At 46.1% G+C, this 19,076-nt stretch overlaps 1 protein-coding gene across 2 annotated transcripts in view; it reads right to left on the reverse strand.

Annotated features, from left to right (window-relative positions):
- PIK3C2G (phosphatidylinositol-4-phosphate 3-kinase catalytic subunit type 2 gamma) overlaps positions 1-19,076 on the reverse strand; it is a 194,458-nt gene that overhangs the window by 146,450 nt on the left and 28,932 nt on the right. For both annotated transcript variants that reach the window (XM_068277370.1, XM_068277371.1), the window contains exon 5: positions 17,449-17,788. In XM_068277370.1, the coding sequence (XP_068133471.1) occupies positions 17,449-17,788 (340 nt within the window). The remainder of the gene's footprint in view (positions 1-17,448; positions 17,789-19,076) is intronic.

Below are 19,076 nucleotides of genomic sequence, written 5' to 3' on the forward strand. Positions count from 1 at the left end.
ATTTTTAAAATTGAAAATATTTGCAAACACAAACAAATAAGAACTATGTTTATTCCAGAGTAAATGAGCCATAAATTACTTTTCTCCTATGTTGCTGTCCTTACAGTAGGTAGTAGAAATCTGACAGAACCGACAGGTTTTCGACTAACCCATCTCCAAATGGGGGGTTCACAGGGATTTCCTTATTTTCAAAATGCACTTAGTGAATGGTAGTTGCTCTGTCCAACTGCCAAAAAACTGTGTAGCGAGCAGGGAAGCTGACCAGCATCATTGTTTAAATCCTTTTTAGGGAATATTTTTATTTAAAAAATAAAAGCCTTGCTGAGAATCCCCTATAAAGAGATGGACTAGTCCAAAACCTGTCACCGTCACCTGTCATTTATACTACCTACTGTAAGTGACAGCAACATAGGAGAAAATTAATTTATGGCTCATTTTACTCTGGAAAAAAACGTACGTCTTATTTGTCCCATGTGCGCTCCCACCGCCTGCCGTTAGCCCCCCGATCAGTGAATGGAAATATAGTTCCCATTCACCGATCTAAGTCCCCCACAGAAAAACTGACGGTCTCTTATCAGAGGCCGCGGTCTTTCTGCAAAAAAAGTTTCCCGTCTTCTTTCTATGTCCTGGAAGCGTGATCGTACGCTTCCAGGACTTTTTTGACTGTGGCCATCTTGTGGCCAAATAGTAAACTACACCAACATAACTTTTTTATTAAATAATTACATTTAAAATTAGCTGTTTACTTCCCACACTAAAACTTACCCAAATACATTTTTTTATTAAAAAAAAAAAAATTACAATAAAAAAAAAAACCACAACATAAATAGTTACCTAAGGGTCTGAATTTTTTAAATACGTCAGGTAACCACTATATACGCAGGTGGGGAGATTAGGCCTGTCCCCACTCAGGACTAAGATGTCGCTCTCTGTAGATAGAGGAAAAAGGGTTTATCACCCTTCCACCAAGGGTGGATGGCTTGATATACGAAGATAGAGAGGCGCCAGAAGAGTAAAATTCGTTAAAAAGTTTAAAAAGTATTCAGGTGGCGGTGGTGGACCTGCAGCACCCAAAAACAGACACGATGCTGTTGATTGTAGATACAATGATTTATTCGCATACTCCTAAACAATTTCTGCAGGTATATTGCAGATATTGTACAGGATGGCTCTTCCTTTGCCTGTCCGTTATACCGAATGACTAATTGTTAGTTACTGACAGCTCCAGGCTGGAGGTAAAATACCAAACATCTCACTTGTTTTACCAATTGCTCTAATCTTAGTGAATTAACATTTATTGAGCTATTTACCGCACAAGCAGGACAGTTTCTAGGCTACAGATCTCCCAGGGCAAGGGTGTACAATTTGTGCCCCCCCCCCCCCCCCCAGTAGACTCAGACACAGTATTGCGATACGGTAGTAAGAGATGCATCCAGTATTAGGTAGCCCCCAATATAGCTTGCCAGATGTGGCCCCCAGTATTAGTTAGCCAGTGGTAGCCCCCCACCCTTTATAGGTAGCCAGAGGAGCCCTTTGTATTAATTAGCCAGGTGCAGTCCCCAGCACAGGTAGCCAGAAGAGCCCCAAAATAGGTAGACAGATGCAGCCCCCCAAGTATAGATAGCCAGAAAGCCCCCCCCCCCTATATAGGTATTCAGGGAGCCCGCCATGTAAGTAGCTAGAGAACCCCTCATATAGCCAGAGAGCACCCCACTTAGGTAGACAGAGAGCCCTTCATGTAGCCAAAGAGACCCCCATTTAGTAAGAGAGCCCCTGTTTAGCCAGAGAGGGCCTTATTTAGCCAGAGAAACCCAATATAGCCAGAGAGCACCCAAAATAGCCAGAGAGCCCCTGTTTAACCAGATAGCAGAAACCGAAATAACCAGTGCCCAACCATTTAGCCAGAGATTTCCCCACGTAGCCATAGAGACCCCTATTTAACCAGAGAGGCCCCTATATAGCCAGAGAGGATTCCATATAGTCAGAGAGGGCCCCATTTAGCCAGAGGGCACGCCATATAGCCACAGAGGCCACTTTTAACCAGAAAGCCCCCCCTTTTAGCCAAAGAGGCCCCTATATAGCCAAAGTGCTCCTAATTTAGCCAGAGATGCCTCCATATAGCCAGAGAGCCCTTCACATAGGCAGAGAGACACCCACCGCTTAGCCACAGAGGCCCCCATATAGCCAGAAAGCCCCCATATATCCAGAGAGACCCCATTTAGTCATAGGCCCCCCATCCGGTTTAGCCAGAGAGCCCCAATTGAGTTATAGAGCCCTACCCTTGTTTAGCCATGGGGGAGGGGGGAGAGCAGAAGCAAAGTGCGCAGTGGGACCGGATAAATCATCTATATAGCTGAGATCCACGGGCGCCGCCTCTGCTTCCTGCTCCTAGCCTAGGCATCCTGTTGCACTGGCGACAGCACATCCTATGAAGACATCACAAGGGGCGCTGTCATCAGCGTGACTTGATGCCTTGGCTAGGAGCAGGAAGGAAATGCGGTGTTGAGTAAAGGACTATTGTTTTGCTCCACATACTCACCGGATTTCTTTGAATTGGATCTGGATCTAACTAGGTTTTTTTAGGACTATAAAGCTTAAGAACTTCTTTGCTTGTTTACCTAATCTGGAAAGACCAAATACAAAAATACCCTTACATTACATCAACAGTGCTTTAAATCTCAACTACTTGCCGACCGCTCCACGCCAATTGGTGTGAATGCGGGCGGCAGCAGCCCCAGGAATGCTCCATGCTGAGTGACGTGAACGGCTCTCTATGGGGCTAGCAGGAGATTGCGTGCAGGCTGCTCGCCTTCAGTCTCCCTGCGGCGATCGCTGCTCGGAGACTGTTAGATGGCGAAACTGCAGTCTAATTATGCTATACAGCTCTGCGATCTGCAGCAGCGCTGTACTGGGGACAGCCGTGTGACACGGCTGTCCCCTCTGTTAGTGCAGAAATGATCCACACTAACTGACACCTGAAGCCTATGACAGCCGAGCACCACATCAAGGTAACATTAACTTTTTTTTAACTTGCTTATATTGCTGCACACTATTGCTGTCTATCTAGATTATCTCTGCCTTTGATTCTGAACTGCACAGCCTACAAGCCACCCCACCAAAAAAACACAAACTGTACTGATAACGACTAAACACTGCTCCATTGCCCTAGGTAAGCCCACCACCAAGTATATCCTCCAACCTCTGCTACACCATTTTCCCTACCTATTTTCACCACCACTCCCATTGCAACAGTATGTATCCCCAACACATCATTATGCGGACCCCCCTCATACCACCTCTTTCCCTTGATCACCCGCCCTATTGGTGCCTCATGTTCTGGCTCCATCTGCTCCTCCCCCTGGTCCCTTGTCCACTGCTCACCACACATCCTAACCCCAGGCCCACTCCGGTCTCCCAGCCCCCCCATTCCCCTCCTCATACTTCCTCCCTCACCCACCACAACCAAATTCACCCACCAAGCCCCTCTCCCCGCCGCACCTCCCATCCTCCCCATACCCACGAACATTCTCGCCCCAATCTCATTCCCATCCGCCCCATACTCAGACAATCTCTTCCGCTATCTGGCGCTCTCTGGAATGCCAGATCTATCCGCAACAAGCTTACAACTATCCATGACCTCTTTATCTCAAAAACCCTCACCTTTCTTGCCCTTACCGAGACCTGGCTCACCCCCTCTGACCTGCCTGCAGCTGCAGCCCTATCGTACGGGGGTCTACACCTCAGCCATACCCCAAGACCAGATAACAGGCCTGGGGGAGGGGTGGGTCTACTCCTCTCCCCATCCTGCACCTTCCGTGTCCTTACCCCTCCCCCGTCTCTTTACTTTACCTCCTTTGAGGCCCATGTTATCCGCCTCTATCATCCCCTCCCAGCCATTATTGCAGTCCTATACCGCCCCCCCTCCAGTACAATATCGCACTTCCTAGAAAACCTTGCCTCCTGGCTCCCACACATCCTGTCCTCCGACCTCCCAACAATCATCCTCGGAGACTTTAACATTCCAATTGATGAGCCTACCACCTCTGCTGCCACTCAGCTTCTCTCACTCACCAACTCCCTTGGCCTCACTCAGCATATTAATGCCACAACCCACAGTGCTGGTAATACTTTGGACCTAATTTTCTCCAAAGCCATCGCACTTACCAACCTGGACATTACACCATTCCCCATCTCCGACCACCACCTCATCACCTTCACCCTCACTCCATCCAGCACCCCCTGTCTCCCTCCCCAAACTGGACGTTGGCAGAGAGATCTACGCAACCTTGACCCCAATGTACTAGCCACACCCCTCCACTCTCTCTCCTCCTCCCTCCCCAGCCTAACCTGCCCCAACGAAGCAGCAGCTCAATACAACAGTAACCTCTCCGCAGCCTTAGACCATGCGGCTCCCCTGACCTTTCGTACCAACAGTCGCCCCAACCCCCAACCTTGGCACACTGCCCTCACAAAAAAACTACAAAATGAGAGACGAGCTGCAGAACGCAAATGGAGGAAATCCCGCCACAACAATGATTTCCTGGGATACAAGACCAAGTTGCAGACGTACCATACTGCCCTCGCTGATAGTAAACAGATATACTTCACTCACTTGATCGCTACCCAAGCCTCCAACCCACGTCGTCTTTTTGCCACCTTCAATGCCCTACTTAACCCCACACCTCCCCCCCCAACCTCCACCCTCTCAGCCACTGACCTATCAAACTACTTTATCAACAAAATTACAACAATCCGGAGGGATATTTCTCTCCTCCACTCTATCGCCCCTGCCTCCCCACCACATCCGACTCCTGCCTCTTTCTCCTCCCTTACCTCCTTCAATCCTGTCACGGTGGAGGAAGTCAACCAGCTGCTGGCAACTTCACCTGCCACTTCCTGCCCCCTAGATCCGGTCCCATCTGATTCTCTGTGCCCACATTTTTCTGATCTGGCCCCTGTCCTCACCCATCTGTTCAACCTCTCCTTCTCCACCGGCATCTTCCCCTCTATATTCAAACAGGCCACTGTGCTTCCCCTGCTAAAGAAATCTTCACTTGACCCTGCTCTGCCATCCAACTACCGCCCAATCTCTCTCCTCCCTTTTGCCTCAAAAATTCTTGAACGCCTGGCCCAACAACGCCTGACCAACTTCCTTAACTCCAACTCCCTTCTCGATCCCCTGCAGTCTGGTTTTCGCACAGCCCATTCTACAGAAACAGCCCTCACCAAAGTGGTAAACGACCTTGCCCTTGCCAAAGCCGAAGGTAAATACTCCATCCTGCTTCTCCTGGACCTCTCCTCGGCATTTGACACTGTCGACCACTCCCTCCTCCTCCACTCCCTGCAGCTAATGGGCATTCAGGACCTAGCCTTAGCCTGGATCTCCTCCTACCTCTCCAACCGCTCCTTCACAACATTTTTCAATGGCTCCTCATCCACTCCTACACCCCTCTCAGTTGGTGTTCCTCAAGGTTCCGTCCTAGGACCACTCCTGTTCTCACTCTATACTGCCTCAATTGGTAAAATCATCTCCTCCATGGGTTTCAATTATCACCTGTATGCCGACGACACCCAGATATATCTCCACACCCCAGATATCTCCTCCTCTACCATGGACAAAGTCTCTGCCTGCCTCACATCCATTTCCTCCTGGATGGCTGCCAGGTACCTGAAGCTTAATTTGGACAAGACTGAGCTTCTAATATTCCCACCCCGCACAGCTGCACCCCTCCCAGATCTGCACGTCATTATTGAAAATACTACTATCCACCCTACCTCCCAAGCCCGCTGTCTAGGCGTTACTCTGGACTCTGAACTTTCCTTTACAGCCCACATCCAAGGTATTGTCAGATCCTGCAACTTCCACCTCCGCAACATCTCCAAGATCCGCTCTTACCTGTCACTTGACACCACTAAACTACTTATCCATGCCCTTGTCATCTCCCGCCTAGACTACTGCAATTCTCTTCTATCTGGCCTCCCCTCTAACCGTACTGACCCACTTAAATTGGTAATGAATGCGGCAGCCAGACTGATACATTCTTCTCACCGCAGTGCCTCTACAACTCCGCTCTGTAAAGCACTACACTGGCTCCCCATCAGCTTTAGGATCAATTTCAAAATCCTGTGCTTGGCCTACAAATCAGTGCACAAGACCTGCCCGACCTACATCTCTGATCTGGTCCACAGGCACATACCAGCCCGCCCCCTCCGATCCTCCAATGACCTGCGCCTAGTCGCACCACGCATAACTCAGTCACACGCACGATTGCAGGACTTCACCAGGGCTGCCCCTACTCTCTGGAACTCTCTCCCACCAGCCGTCAGACTCGCCCCCACCTTTAATACCTTCAAACAAGCTCTCAAGACTCACCTCTTCACGCTCGCATACCCCCCTACACCAGTATCATAATATGTTCTGTTAGACCCCCTCTCAAAAGACGCACCTATTGTCTCCACCCCACCCTTTAGATTGTAAGCCTCTGGCAGGGCCATCCTCCCTAATGTATCCATCTTGATTATGCAATCTTACTCACAACCACCCTTCTTGTAGACTCGAACAGTCTCTATCTTGACCTATGACACTGTATTGTTATCAAATCATTTGCATGATCTTGTTTTGTTGTGAGTTTCCGTATGTTCTACCTGTATGTTAACCCATTTATCTATTGTGCAGCGCTGCGTAATATGTTGGCGCTTTATAAATACAATAAATAATAATAATAATAATAATTGGCTGGCGGGGGGAGGGAGGGAGGGGAATTACTTGTGTGCTGAGTTGTGCGGCCCTGCAGCTTGGCCTTAAAGCTGCAGTGGCCAATTTCAAGAAAAATTGCCTGGTCTTTATGGGGGTTTAACACTGCAGTCCTCAAGTGGTTAAAGAGAAACTGTTGCGAAAATCTTAAAATTTTAAAAAAAATATGTTACTTGTGCTGCTTCAATAAAGCAGTACCCGTATTTTTAAAGTCAGATATACATATCTGATTGTGACTGTACAGTATATATGATGTGTACACAAGAATCTTTTTGTATATATACTAAACAACATCTATGCTGTAATAATAAAGCTTGATGTGTAGCTGTGTCACTAATAGAGATGGTCAATGAGATGAAAATAATTCTGCGTTCATGCTGGTTTATGCAAATGTATGCACTCCCTTTGCTCATGAAATAAAATTTTTTGATGTTGTTAAAGTTTGGTTTGGTGACTACGAATTAAAGGGTACCTGAGACAGATGAAAATAAAAGTTTTATACATACCTGGGGCTTCCTCCAGCCCCCTTCAGGCTAATCCAGTCGCTGTCCACCTCCGCCACCTAGATCTTCTGCTATGAGTCCCTATAATTCAGCCAGTCAGCGCAGTCAGGCCACATGCCGCTCCCACAGCCAGGAACATTCTGCACCTGCGCAATAGTGCTTGCGCAGGTGCAGTACGCTACCATCGGTGGAGTGTGTGCATGCGCACTACGCCCGACTGGCTCAAGTACCTGGACCCATAGCAGAAGATCCAGTTGGCGGAGAAGGAGAGCGAGGGACTGATTAGCCTGATGGGGGCTGGAGGAAGCCCCAGGTATGTATAAAACTTTCATCTGTCTAAGGTTTACTTTAAGTAACACAGTATTACTATACTCTACATATGTACTCCCCACAGAGCTGCGGGGAATCCACTGAGAATGTTGTGCACATTGAACACAGAGGTGTTGTCTATCACCCATAAACCTGGTTCAGATTGTGCATGAAGAATGTGTATTAGAGAAAGAATCTCCTCATTCCCCTGCAGAGTACCTGCACACCACTCTTACATGTACCCACAGTGACATTGCCTAGGGCCTGATAGATGTTCTTTGTTCCTGTCCTCTACAAGTACTCTTACCAAGGACTAGTTTTAGTCTATGATTAAAAGTATTAGAGGCAGAAGATCAGCCAGCTGGCCAGGTAACTGGTATTATTTAAAAGGGAATAAATATGGCAGCCTCCATATCCCTCTCACTTCAGTTGTATTTTAACCACTAGTACCAGTGGTCTCTGCCCCCTTAAAGAGACACTGAAGCGAGACTAAATCTCGCTTCAGCTCTCATATATAGCAGGGGCATGTGTGCCCCTGCTAAAACGCCGCTATCCCGCGGCTGCACGAGGGTCCCTGACCCCCCCAACCCACCCCCCGCAAACCTGATTCGGCTTCCTGGAGGCAAGGGCTAACGGCTGCAGCCCTGCCTCCCAGCACGTCTATCAGACGCGCATCGCCGCCTCTCCCCCACCCCTCTCAGTGAAGGAAGACTGAGAGGGGCGGGAGAGAGGCAGAGATACGCGCTGACAGACGCGCGTGGGGCAGGGCTGCGGCGGTTAGCCCTGCCCCAATGCGGAAGCGCTACCCCGCATTACGGAGGGGATTTGGGGGGACAGGGACCCCCGTTAAGCCGCGGGATAGCGGCGTTTTAGCAGGGGCACTCGTGCCCCTGCTATATATGAGGTCTGAAACGCTTTATTCTCGCTTCAGACTCTCTTTAAGTACCAGAGACCGCCGGTACAGAAATGGCGGAATCCCGACAGAAAACGACGAATCAACGCACTTACCCGCTGCAACCACCGTACATTGGGAACCTGGGCCACTCACTCTGCCATCTCTATGGCGGCAGAGTTCCTGTGAGCCGGTTAGGAGCCGCTTTCATTGACTCCTGACCCTGACTATCAATGTAAGCCAATGGGAGCGGCTTACGTTGATAGACAGGGACAGGAGTCAATGAAATTGGCTCCTGACCCGCTCATAGGACTCTGCCGTCATAAAGACAGGCAGAGCTAGTGAGCTGCGGGGATAAAGCGGCGAGATCGGCGGAAACGGCAGATGCGCGCAGCGGTGACTAATTGAAATCTACGCCCTGCCAGCCAGGTAACCACCAAAACAGGGAGCAGATTAGCTTGATCCTAAAGTAGTTAAAAATCCTAAGCATTGGCAGTTAAGAGATGCATTTCATGTTACATATTTTCAATCAACAAAATGGTAATATGCAAATTAGATGAGTCGGACTCGAGGAGTCGGAGACGGTGGAGTCCTAACCTGAGGAGTTGTTGAAAGAACACAGAGTCGAAGTTGGTGAATTTGTGTACCGACTCCACAGCCCTGGATTAAGGTGAATAAGGATTTAATGCCAAGTCTTCCAGTGCTGGTCAATCTACGTATTCCGAATTTGAGGTGCCCTATCGATGTCGGACAGACCGGACCGCAGCACGGATTGAAAATATTCAGGAGAGGTGTTCCCTCTCACCTTGATACTATGATGCTGGCTAGGTGAGTTATTGTCCACTCCTGCTGTTCACTCTTTACATCTGACCCTAGAAACAGGCATGCACACATGTCGGTAATTTACCTCATTAGTCAGTAATTTTACTTTTCAATGCGGTAATAGCCTTGGTGAATTCACATTTGACAAAATGCTCAGTAAGATCACCTGTTTTCTGCATTTAGTCCATAGTCAGAGCTGCTATTACTGACAGTTTCATATTACAACTCGCAAGCAGTGAGGGAGGAAGACTACTGGCAACAGATCTGTCAACCAAAACAGACTTCTTCAAGGGGTGGGAGGCCTTAGTATATTACTCTCCCCCGATACATGGCCTCTCACCAGAGCTGGCACTATTGCAGCACACTGGTTATGGTGGCTGGATAGTAGAAAGGATAAGGGCTCTGACAAAGGTGACCTGGGTTTCAATCTTGGATTTTCCTGTTCAGTAAGCCACACACATATCAGTGAGGAGTCCTTGGGCTAGACTGCTATTGCCTACTGAACCTGCAGTAGCTTTGAGTCTGATAGGAGGAAAGTGCAATATAAATGTTATTTGTGTTGTCTTATGGGTGAGGTCATGATGCTAGCACTGTTGGAGGAGGGAGGACTTGGTGGCTTTACTATACAGTTCATATTAGATGGCTCTCCTGGTTATTTGGGTCACCATGGGGAAGGGGGGGGGGTGTATTTATTAGTGGATTATTTTCACCCCGATGGACATAAGGGAAACAGTTGTAGGAATCTGTGGAGTAGATGTAGATTTGTGGAGATGTCAGAATAGGCATATCTGTATTTTTACCATGTGATGAGCATATTGAGACGACTTGGAGTTGCAAAGCACCTGATATTACTCAGGACACTCCAACCCCCCACCTCCTTACTTTGTTTTGGGGATCTTCAGGTCTGTCCTGTAACCAGTGGGGGACAATCAGCAGCTCTCTGACAATCTAATAGCTGCTGATTACTGTTCAAGTACAAATCTCCCCAGGGTGCTGCTCTGTCCTCTGATAACAAGCCCTTGTGCTTCTGAAAACTGTACTTCAGGTTCAACACTAACATTTCAGGTCAATAGCTATCCTTACTGACAACCTTATGTATTACAAAAATATATTTCTGGACCAACATCTCCCTCTGCTGGAAAACATGAAATATTACACCAACATACTTGTACAGTACATTACCATTGCAAACTTATGGGTATTCACAGTACAGAAAAATAAAACTAGCTAATTGGCACTCATCATGCAGATAGTATTTGTTTCAATACCTGTCTGAAGGTTTGTGTTAGCTGTCATTTTACTCATAGGTATAACATCTAGGTAAATTGATAAAATATTTACTTGCATTGTAAAATAAACCCATTGGGGATATAAAGGAGACATTTAACTTCTCAGTTCATAACTTCTGTTAGGGCCTGAGCCCACTGACGCAGTTGTATCCGCTTTTGTCCGCTTTTCAGCAACATTGATGTGTAAGTGAAAAGCGGACACAACTGCATCAGTGGGCTCACACCCTTAGAAGTGAATTTATTCTTTGTAACAATTGTATATTTTTTCCATCCATCCATTTTTTTTTTACCATACTTGCTCGCACAGTGAGAATAATAGCAAGTTTCACACGAAAACTTATATGATTTGACAACTTTGCTCTGGAAACGGACGGATTTACCATAAGGCACTGTAGGCATGTGCCTACAGGCACCTGATAATGGAAACGTGCCTCACTTCCCTCCCCAAATGCCTCCCTCCTGCCTTACCTATTCCGAGTCCCAAGCGGAGTGTAAATGAGAGGTTGCTCATCCGGGTATTCCACTGACAAGATCTCTTTTCAGTCGGGGGCACCTCTAGCTACCTAATACTTGGGGCCATTTCTAGCTACTTAATATTGAGGATAGCTCTGGCTACCTATACTAAAGGGCACCTGTGGCTACCTATGACAGGCAAGGAAACTAAGGGAGAAGTGACATCTGGGCCAGCCAGAACACTTGCAGTCAGGTTCGGCAGGCGCTTGTATGTTCATGGAGGGTGAAGTCTAGGATGCCAGGACTTCTGTGCCTATAGGCTTCTGTGATGTCAATCAGGGCCTGTCTGGAAGGTAGGGTTTTTTTGCAAAAAAAAACAAAACAGAAAAAGGAGTCCAAGAATAGGTGGCCATCTTCCCCTGGGAACAGGCCATTGTGAGATTCAGGGCTCATTTACACTACATCCAATTCCGATTTCCAATTTTGATGCGATTTTACATGCAATTCTAATTTTTGATGCAATTAAAGAGACACTGAAGCGAAAAAAAATATATGATATAATGAATTGGTTGTGTACTATGAATAATTACTAGAAGATTAGCAGCAAAGAAAATATTCTCATACTTTTATTTTCAGGTATATAGTGTTTTTTCTAACACTGCATTATTCTATAATATGTGCAGATTACACAACACTCAGCATTCAAAATGATTCTTTCAGAGCAGTCTGTGAAGTAATGACATCTCCTCTGGCAGAGGAAAAGTAAATAGTCCAGGAACAGTTGAGATAATAAAAGTCAGATAACAGCCCTCTCCACGACTAACTTAGTTGGAAAGCTTAATGGCTTGTTTGCATAGAGATAACAACTGGAGTTTCTCAACTCTTCCTGTACTGGAAACAATTAGACTGATGTATCTGATCTTAATGTTTTATTTCTTAGCTGTACTACACATACAAATCATAATATCATAATTTTTTTTTCGCTTCAATGTCTCTTTAAGAAAAGTCTAGCATGCTGCGTTTTTCCTTTTTGTGTTGGTAGCATCCAGTGAAAATCGTGAATTGGAATCACAAAATTGGAATTGAGATTTACTATACAATGTAAAAGAAACCTGAAGATATGTTTTTCATAGATGCCCAGAACTCATTTAGTCATACTGGGTATGCTCAGTTGAAACTAAGGGGTGGGGTATTAAGAAAGCTCTACCTGTCTGTTAGTGACACCTCAGTGTGTGGTTCACAGGACATTTCAGGCATTAAGGTTGGCAGAGAGGAATTTAAAGTCACCATGTTTGTAGACAACACAGTGTTTACCCTTTCCAAACTTCTTTTTCCACCCTTTTTCAATTGTTAGACAGATTTTATGACATATCTGGCTTTAAGGTAAACAAATCTAAATCAGACGCTACAGCCTTTGGTATGTCTCCTCTCCAGCAAGAATCCCTGGCCTCATCCTTCCATTTTAAATTGAAGCAAAAGGGAATGAAATACCTAGAAGTCATAATTATCCTTCCTGTTGATCTCCTCTACTCAGCAAATTATACCCGCCCTATCTTCCCTGCAGCACACCGACACGGGTAAGTCCTTGCTACAATGCACCCACTGTATCAATTCATTGTGCGATGTAATTTCATACATCTTTTTAGTTGTAGTTTGCACATGACACTTTAGCCGCTTTGGCCAATCATCAACTAGACACTTTTTCAGCTAGGACACTATCACTTTGCACTCACTAGGTTCATTGTTGTTACAGTTTACGACACTTGGCAGTTTTTTGCACTATTTATAGCACATAGCACTTTGGATTATTGACCTACCCGGTTTGCATAATTATTGTATTGTTTGATATCATTGTTATCATAAATGCTGCAGGGAATCTGCTAACAGGCAGGTGGTTGTGAGGGATTTTATTGTATTGTGTTTTAATTGTTTTTAAGGGATATGTCCCTAATAAACTTCGTATTGAATTTTCACTTTATTTGAGAGTGGAAGTGCTTATTTCTATGACATATATCGCTTTGGCCTGACAGCTAAGCAACCTCTTTTTGGTTGATGTATATGATGAATAACACTCTTAAAATGACGACTCTCCCTAAAATACTTTACCTCTTCAGGTACCCCTACCAATTAGGATCTCCCTGGTAGACATTCAAAAATCAAAGTCCCTCTTTATCTCCTTTGTGTGGGGTGGGACGCAGCCCAGAATCCGTTATAAATACCTTGAAAGGGACAAGACCAGGGGTGGGCTGGGGGACCTAAAGTTACTACAATACTACTATGTTGCCAAACTGGCTTAGCTGGCCCAATGATCTTCCTTTCCTGGCTCCATTAGATGGGGGACTTAGAGATAGCCTTGGTCGCTCCCTACCCTATCAGCTCCCTTCTCTGGACCAAATGCCCATTGCTTAATATAGACCACACTTTGTTGGTGGTCTTTTAGTCTCTGCGAGTTTTGGAGATTTGTAGCCTCGCTGTTGGGCCTATGTAGGTTAAGATGTTTGGAGGAGTTGGTGCTTTTCAACAAGGACTTTGTCACGGGTCATGGGGGCACTGGCTGGGGTTCTTGGCTTTCTTGAGGGCTCGTACATATGCTGGAGCCTGGACCTTTTGGCTAATGGTTCCTCTTGTCATGGGAAAGTATTACAGAAAAAAAATTGATCTGCAGTCCTCTGAGTTTTTTTGCTTTCTATAGTTGGGCCACTTTTTGTACGATCACATTGAGGATAGCCTAGACCTCAGCCCTGCTTCTATTGAGTACATATTGCACTCTTACAAGCACAGCTTAATTTTAATTATGTATGCTTAAATTTGGTACAAACTAGACTCTTATACACCTGAAATGGCCATGTGGGAAGATAGGTTTGTTACTGTACTGCCTCAAGAGGGCTGGGATACTATGTTCCTTCAGCTTGGCTAAGTCTTCTATTAACTGTACGATTAATGAAAGGGGCAATTACATCCTTTAAGACTGGAATATTACTCCTGCCTTGCTCCATGCCAGGGGTTTGGCTCCCTCAGATCAATGTTTTAGGAGTTGCGGCCATATAGCAGACTAGTCCTCCTGAGGGTTGGTCTTGTCATGTTGTTCAACAGCTGTGGGTTGAACGCTTTCAGTTGGCGTCCTCTGTTATGGAAGTTTACATCTCTCTTGATCCTTGTGTGGCCTTGTTCCATAACCCCTCTCCCACCCTCTCTAAATATCAGAACCTGCTTCTCACCCAATGTTGTAATGTGGCTAAGGCACTGATTGCTAGAGAGTGGAAATCCCCATCCCTTCTTCTAGCATCTCTTTCTCATAAACTGCATGACATTTTTCTACTGGAAAAAAACAACCTACTCCTTATATAACAGCTGAGAAATTCACTAAAATATGGTCCCCATGAGCTGAATGGCACTCCTCACAAAGTGGGGCTGGGCCTTAGAGTTGTTACTTACTTGCCTTCTATTTGTGGTTGATTATTGTTTAAATGTAGCATGTTTGCCTGTTAGTTTTATTGATGGGATCCCATTTTTATGCATATCAAACTTTGCACTGATTTATATGACTGCATGCAATGTACTTTTATATTTCATTCAAAACTTCTGACACTGGATTTATTATATGCAATTTTTGCTTTTTTCAATAAATGTATTTGTTGAAAAAACATGCTGTTATTCCAGTATGGGGGCGGTGCCTTTCTACTTATATGGAATAAAGTGGTTGGGAAGGTGAGTAAATAAAATTGCGGTTATCCCAATTCATTATAGCATATAAAGATAGTGTCCCAGTCTCTAACGTTAAGTCACACTAGAGGACCGCTTTAATCCTATTACACCTTATTATCTTCTAAGTTTACATAAACATCTAATTCCTGGTACACACCATGCAATTTCCCATCAGATAGATGGGTCGATAAATAATTTCTGATCGATCCGATCGGATTTCTGATCGTTTTTCTGATTACTTAAATGCAAATTGATCAGAAAAACGATCGGAAGTCAGATCGGACCTGTCGGAAATTACTGTATTTTTCGGACTATAAGACGCTCCTGACCATAAGATGCACCTAGGTGTAGAGGACAAAAACCAGGGGGAAAAAAATATATACTAAACCTGCTGCATCCCTGGTGAAGGGACATCTTGAGGATTATGCCCTGTTTGTACCTCATGCCCCCTTGTACCTCTTTTGTCTCCATGTCCTCCTGTGTCCCCCATGTGTCCGCCTCTGTCCTCCTCTTTGCCCCTTTTGTGTCCCCCTTGTGTCCTCCTCTATGCCCCTTTTGTGTCCCCCTGTGTCCTCTATTTGTCTTCCTGTGCCCCCCTCTGCATGGGCACAGTACAGCACAGTATCTGACATTGCAGCAGGTTGAAGGTTTGTATTGGCAGGCGTTCACAAGTCAGGAACTCCCTGCATTTGGACTATAAGAAGCAGTGATTTTTTCCCCACTTTTGGGGGAGAAAAAGTGAGTCTTATAGTCCAAAAAATACAGTATCTGTTCGACCCATTTATCTGATGGAAATTGCATGGCGTGTACCAGGCATTAGGGCTCATTTCCATTGCCACTGCACAAAGGAAAATGAAATCGTTTTCCATCTGCACAAGCTCTTTGACTTCTGGTTAGATTCTAGTGCAAAATGAAAGTGCCATTCAACTGTACTGAATGGCATTCACACCAAAAATTCAGCAGACAGTTCATTTACGATTCCACAAGAATTGCATTGTATTGTAAGTAAGTAGAGGAAAGGGTGCCAAAGGGTGTCGCAAATGCTCTGAAAGGTATCAAAGTACATGCAATGAAAAATGGCCCTTATATTCAACTGATGGAACTGTCATATCTGCCTAAGCTGATCTTACAGAGAACCCGAGGCGTGTTTGTCAAATCATATTAGGACACAGAGGCATGTTTTTTTGCAGTGACCAGCCTCTGTGTCCTTCTATTGTTCCTCAAGCTAACCCCCCCCCCTCTCCTTCCCCCGGGCTCTGCTGTCCCCTCTTATGCCCCATACTCACGGGCAACATTTCTGGCCTGTCGCTAGTACACGGGAGCGTGTGCGCGACAGGCCGGCGACAGCTCGTCGCCAGGTCCCTCCGCATACACACGGCGGAGGGACCTGGCAACTGATGCGGCAGAAGCTGTCACTGTTGATCCTCCCCCCGCCAGAAGTGCAAGGTATTCCCTGCTTGTTGCTCTCACTAGTCCGCATACTCACGCGGACTAGCGACAGTTGCGGCGGAGTTGCGGCGGCAACTGTCGCCAGGCGATTGACCGCGCCAATCGGCTGGCGACATCAGCGACGGTTCAGGGTGCGCGCCCGTGCAACGCCTTATACTCACGGGCGACCTGTCGCCGCAACACGCGGGCGCCGCGTGTTGCGGCGACAATTGTAGCCCGTGAATATGGGCCATTAAACAAAGCGCCAGGCTAGCGATGGGGGGGGGGGGGGGCGCGCTGGAGGCACAATAGAAGGACACAGAGGCTGGTCATTGTACACAAAACATGCCTCTGCGTCTTAATATGATTTGAAAAACACACCTGGGGTTCTTCAAAGGGGAAGGGGGGAGGGGGGGGCGGAGATGGTTGATGCACTTACCGTTGGCAATTTTGCTCAGCACAGGCAGTGTTCAGCTATATTACTGGTACAGCTACCAGCAGTGTATGGTGCTTTAAATGATTAGCGTGACCCGTGGTAAGTTATGGAAGTAGCGTACTGCAATTTACAATACTAATGGTCGCGTTAATCCGCTACAGTTATAATTGCTCATATAGAGCTCAATTCACAAAAGAGTGTTAACTGATAGCACGGCCATGCTATGCAGTTAGCATGCAAGGTGACGCGTGTGCATCCTTGAGTGCGTAAAGGCTTACGTCCGCGTGCTAAGTAACGTTTGCGCGCGATAACACGCGCATTTGCGTGCGAACGCACAAACCTTTGTTCAACACACGGGCGTAAACCTTTGCGTGCGCGTCACTTCGTGTGTTAACTGCATAGCACTGCCGTGCTATTAGTTAACACTCTTTTGTGAATCAAGCCCATAGTCTTTGTACTGTTTACAATTAGATATAGGGTTTAATATGATTTGCTAATTATCACATTCTATGTTAATATACATTTTACATAACATGGAATTGTATTGTGTAGAAAGGGGGGGGGGGGGGGACACCCTATGATGGTCAGGGACACCTCAAGGTGGATGAGAAACTCCAAGACATGCATGAATTCCCTAAGGTTGGCAGCATAACCAATAGCTAAGACTGGCAGAAATAGACACAGTGAAATCGTGGGGAGAGGTCACTGCTAGAGTCAACAAGTGATATAAGAAGTAAAGCAGCGGTCTCTACTCACCGGACACCACCTGAAACAGATATATCAGTTCTGGGTTGACTGATACATTTATAGACTGAGAAAGAGGCATTCCTTGGTTTAGATGCAAGAAAGAGTCTCACCTTTGTAGATACTCATCCCGTCCACAGATCCTGAGCAGCTGGCGTGTGTAGTGGTGATGCGGGGAATATGGTGTTGATCCTGGGAGTTGTAATGCAGGGAGGCACTCCTGTAGAGAGGGGTAAAGCGAGGTGCGTTCTTCATTCTGTGGAGCTAACTGTGTTTGGGAATAGTGTAGAACCTGAGGACGGTTGTTTTCCTTCTGCGACAGGTATTGATGGGTTGGGGTGACAGAGTCGGAAGAAAATGGCATCTGTAGAGATGGGTAGAGCTGAGACATTTCAACTGATTGGTGTGTTCTACGAAGAATCTCAGCAATTAAGTCTTGCACTATTATTGAATCTGCAAGAAGCATAACAAATGGCAATCTTTACCTCATTTATATAACACATCATAACAGATCGGTACAACATCCTTTTTAACTGATTACTAGATCAATAAACCATTCTTATGACAGATTACTTTATCAAAACATCATCTTTATAACTGATCACTAAAGTAATAGACTATTCTTATATCAGAGACATCATTGATCAGTACATCATTATTATCTAAGATATATGATTAGAACAATAAATCATGCACATAACAAATCACTAGAACAGTTAACAATGCTTATAACAGACCAGCAGATCAATACATCATACTTATATAGTGGATGGTGCTAACAGTCACCATTGTCACTAATTAGACAAAGTATCTGTGAAGGATATACAGTACCTGCAGATAGAAAGTTGATATTCAGGAGGAAGTTCGGCCTCCGCATGAATATCAAAAAGACCAAGATCATGACAACAGTAGATGCTGGCAATATCAAGATAGCAGTTGACAATGAAAAGATTAAGTGCGTGCAGGAATTCACCTTCCGTGGCTCTTAGATCAATCAAAATGGAAATTGTAGTCATGAAATAAAATGTTGCATAACCCTCCGCAGAAACGCGATGGTAAGCATGAACCAAGTATGGAAAAGCAAAGATATTAGCAGTATGACCAAATGTAGAAGGGTTCATACCATAGTTTTCCCCATAACCACGTATGGCTGCGAAAGTTGGACCCTAAGATAAGCAGATAGAAGAAAAATCGACCCCTTCGAGTTGTGGTACTGGCGACGGTTGCTTCGCATTCCATGGACAGCAAGGATGACGAACAAAGAAGTATTGGAACGTATAAGACCAGACATGGAAGGCAAGATCCCCAGACTCACATATTTCGGCCACGTGATGCGATCAAATTCCTTAGAGAAAGACCTAATGCTAGGACTGATCAGTGGCAAAAGGCGGCAAGGCCGCCAGAGAACACGTTGGCTTGACACCGTCCTGTGCCCTCCCCGCAGCCCCGGTGGCTCCCAGTCTCCTCTGCTGCAGAATCCGACCCGGGTCGGCTTCTGCTGCATTCCACCGCGCGGGTCACGTGGTAGCGCTGCCGCCATCAGGACTGTACTGCGCAGGCGTCAGCGCTACCACGTGACTCGTGCGGTGGAGTGCAAAAGAAGCCAACCCGGAAGCCGACCTAGCGAGTTTGGCTTCTGCAGCGGAGGAGCCCGGGAGCCACTGGAGCTGCGGCGAAGGCACAGGACGGCTTCCAGGGGATGGAGGAAGCTGCAGGTAAGCGGATTTTTGTTTTTTGTTCT

The sequence above is a fragment of the Hyperolius riggenbachi genome, chromosome 3 (genome assembly GCF_040937935.1).
Source record: "Hyperolius riggenbachi isolate aHypRig1 chromosome 3, aHypRig1.pri, whole genome shotgun sequence".
In the NCBI taxonomy this organism is placed as follows: Eukaryota; Metazoa; Chordata; class Amphibia; order Anura; family Hyperoliidae; genus Hyperolius; species Hyperolius riggenbachi.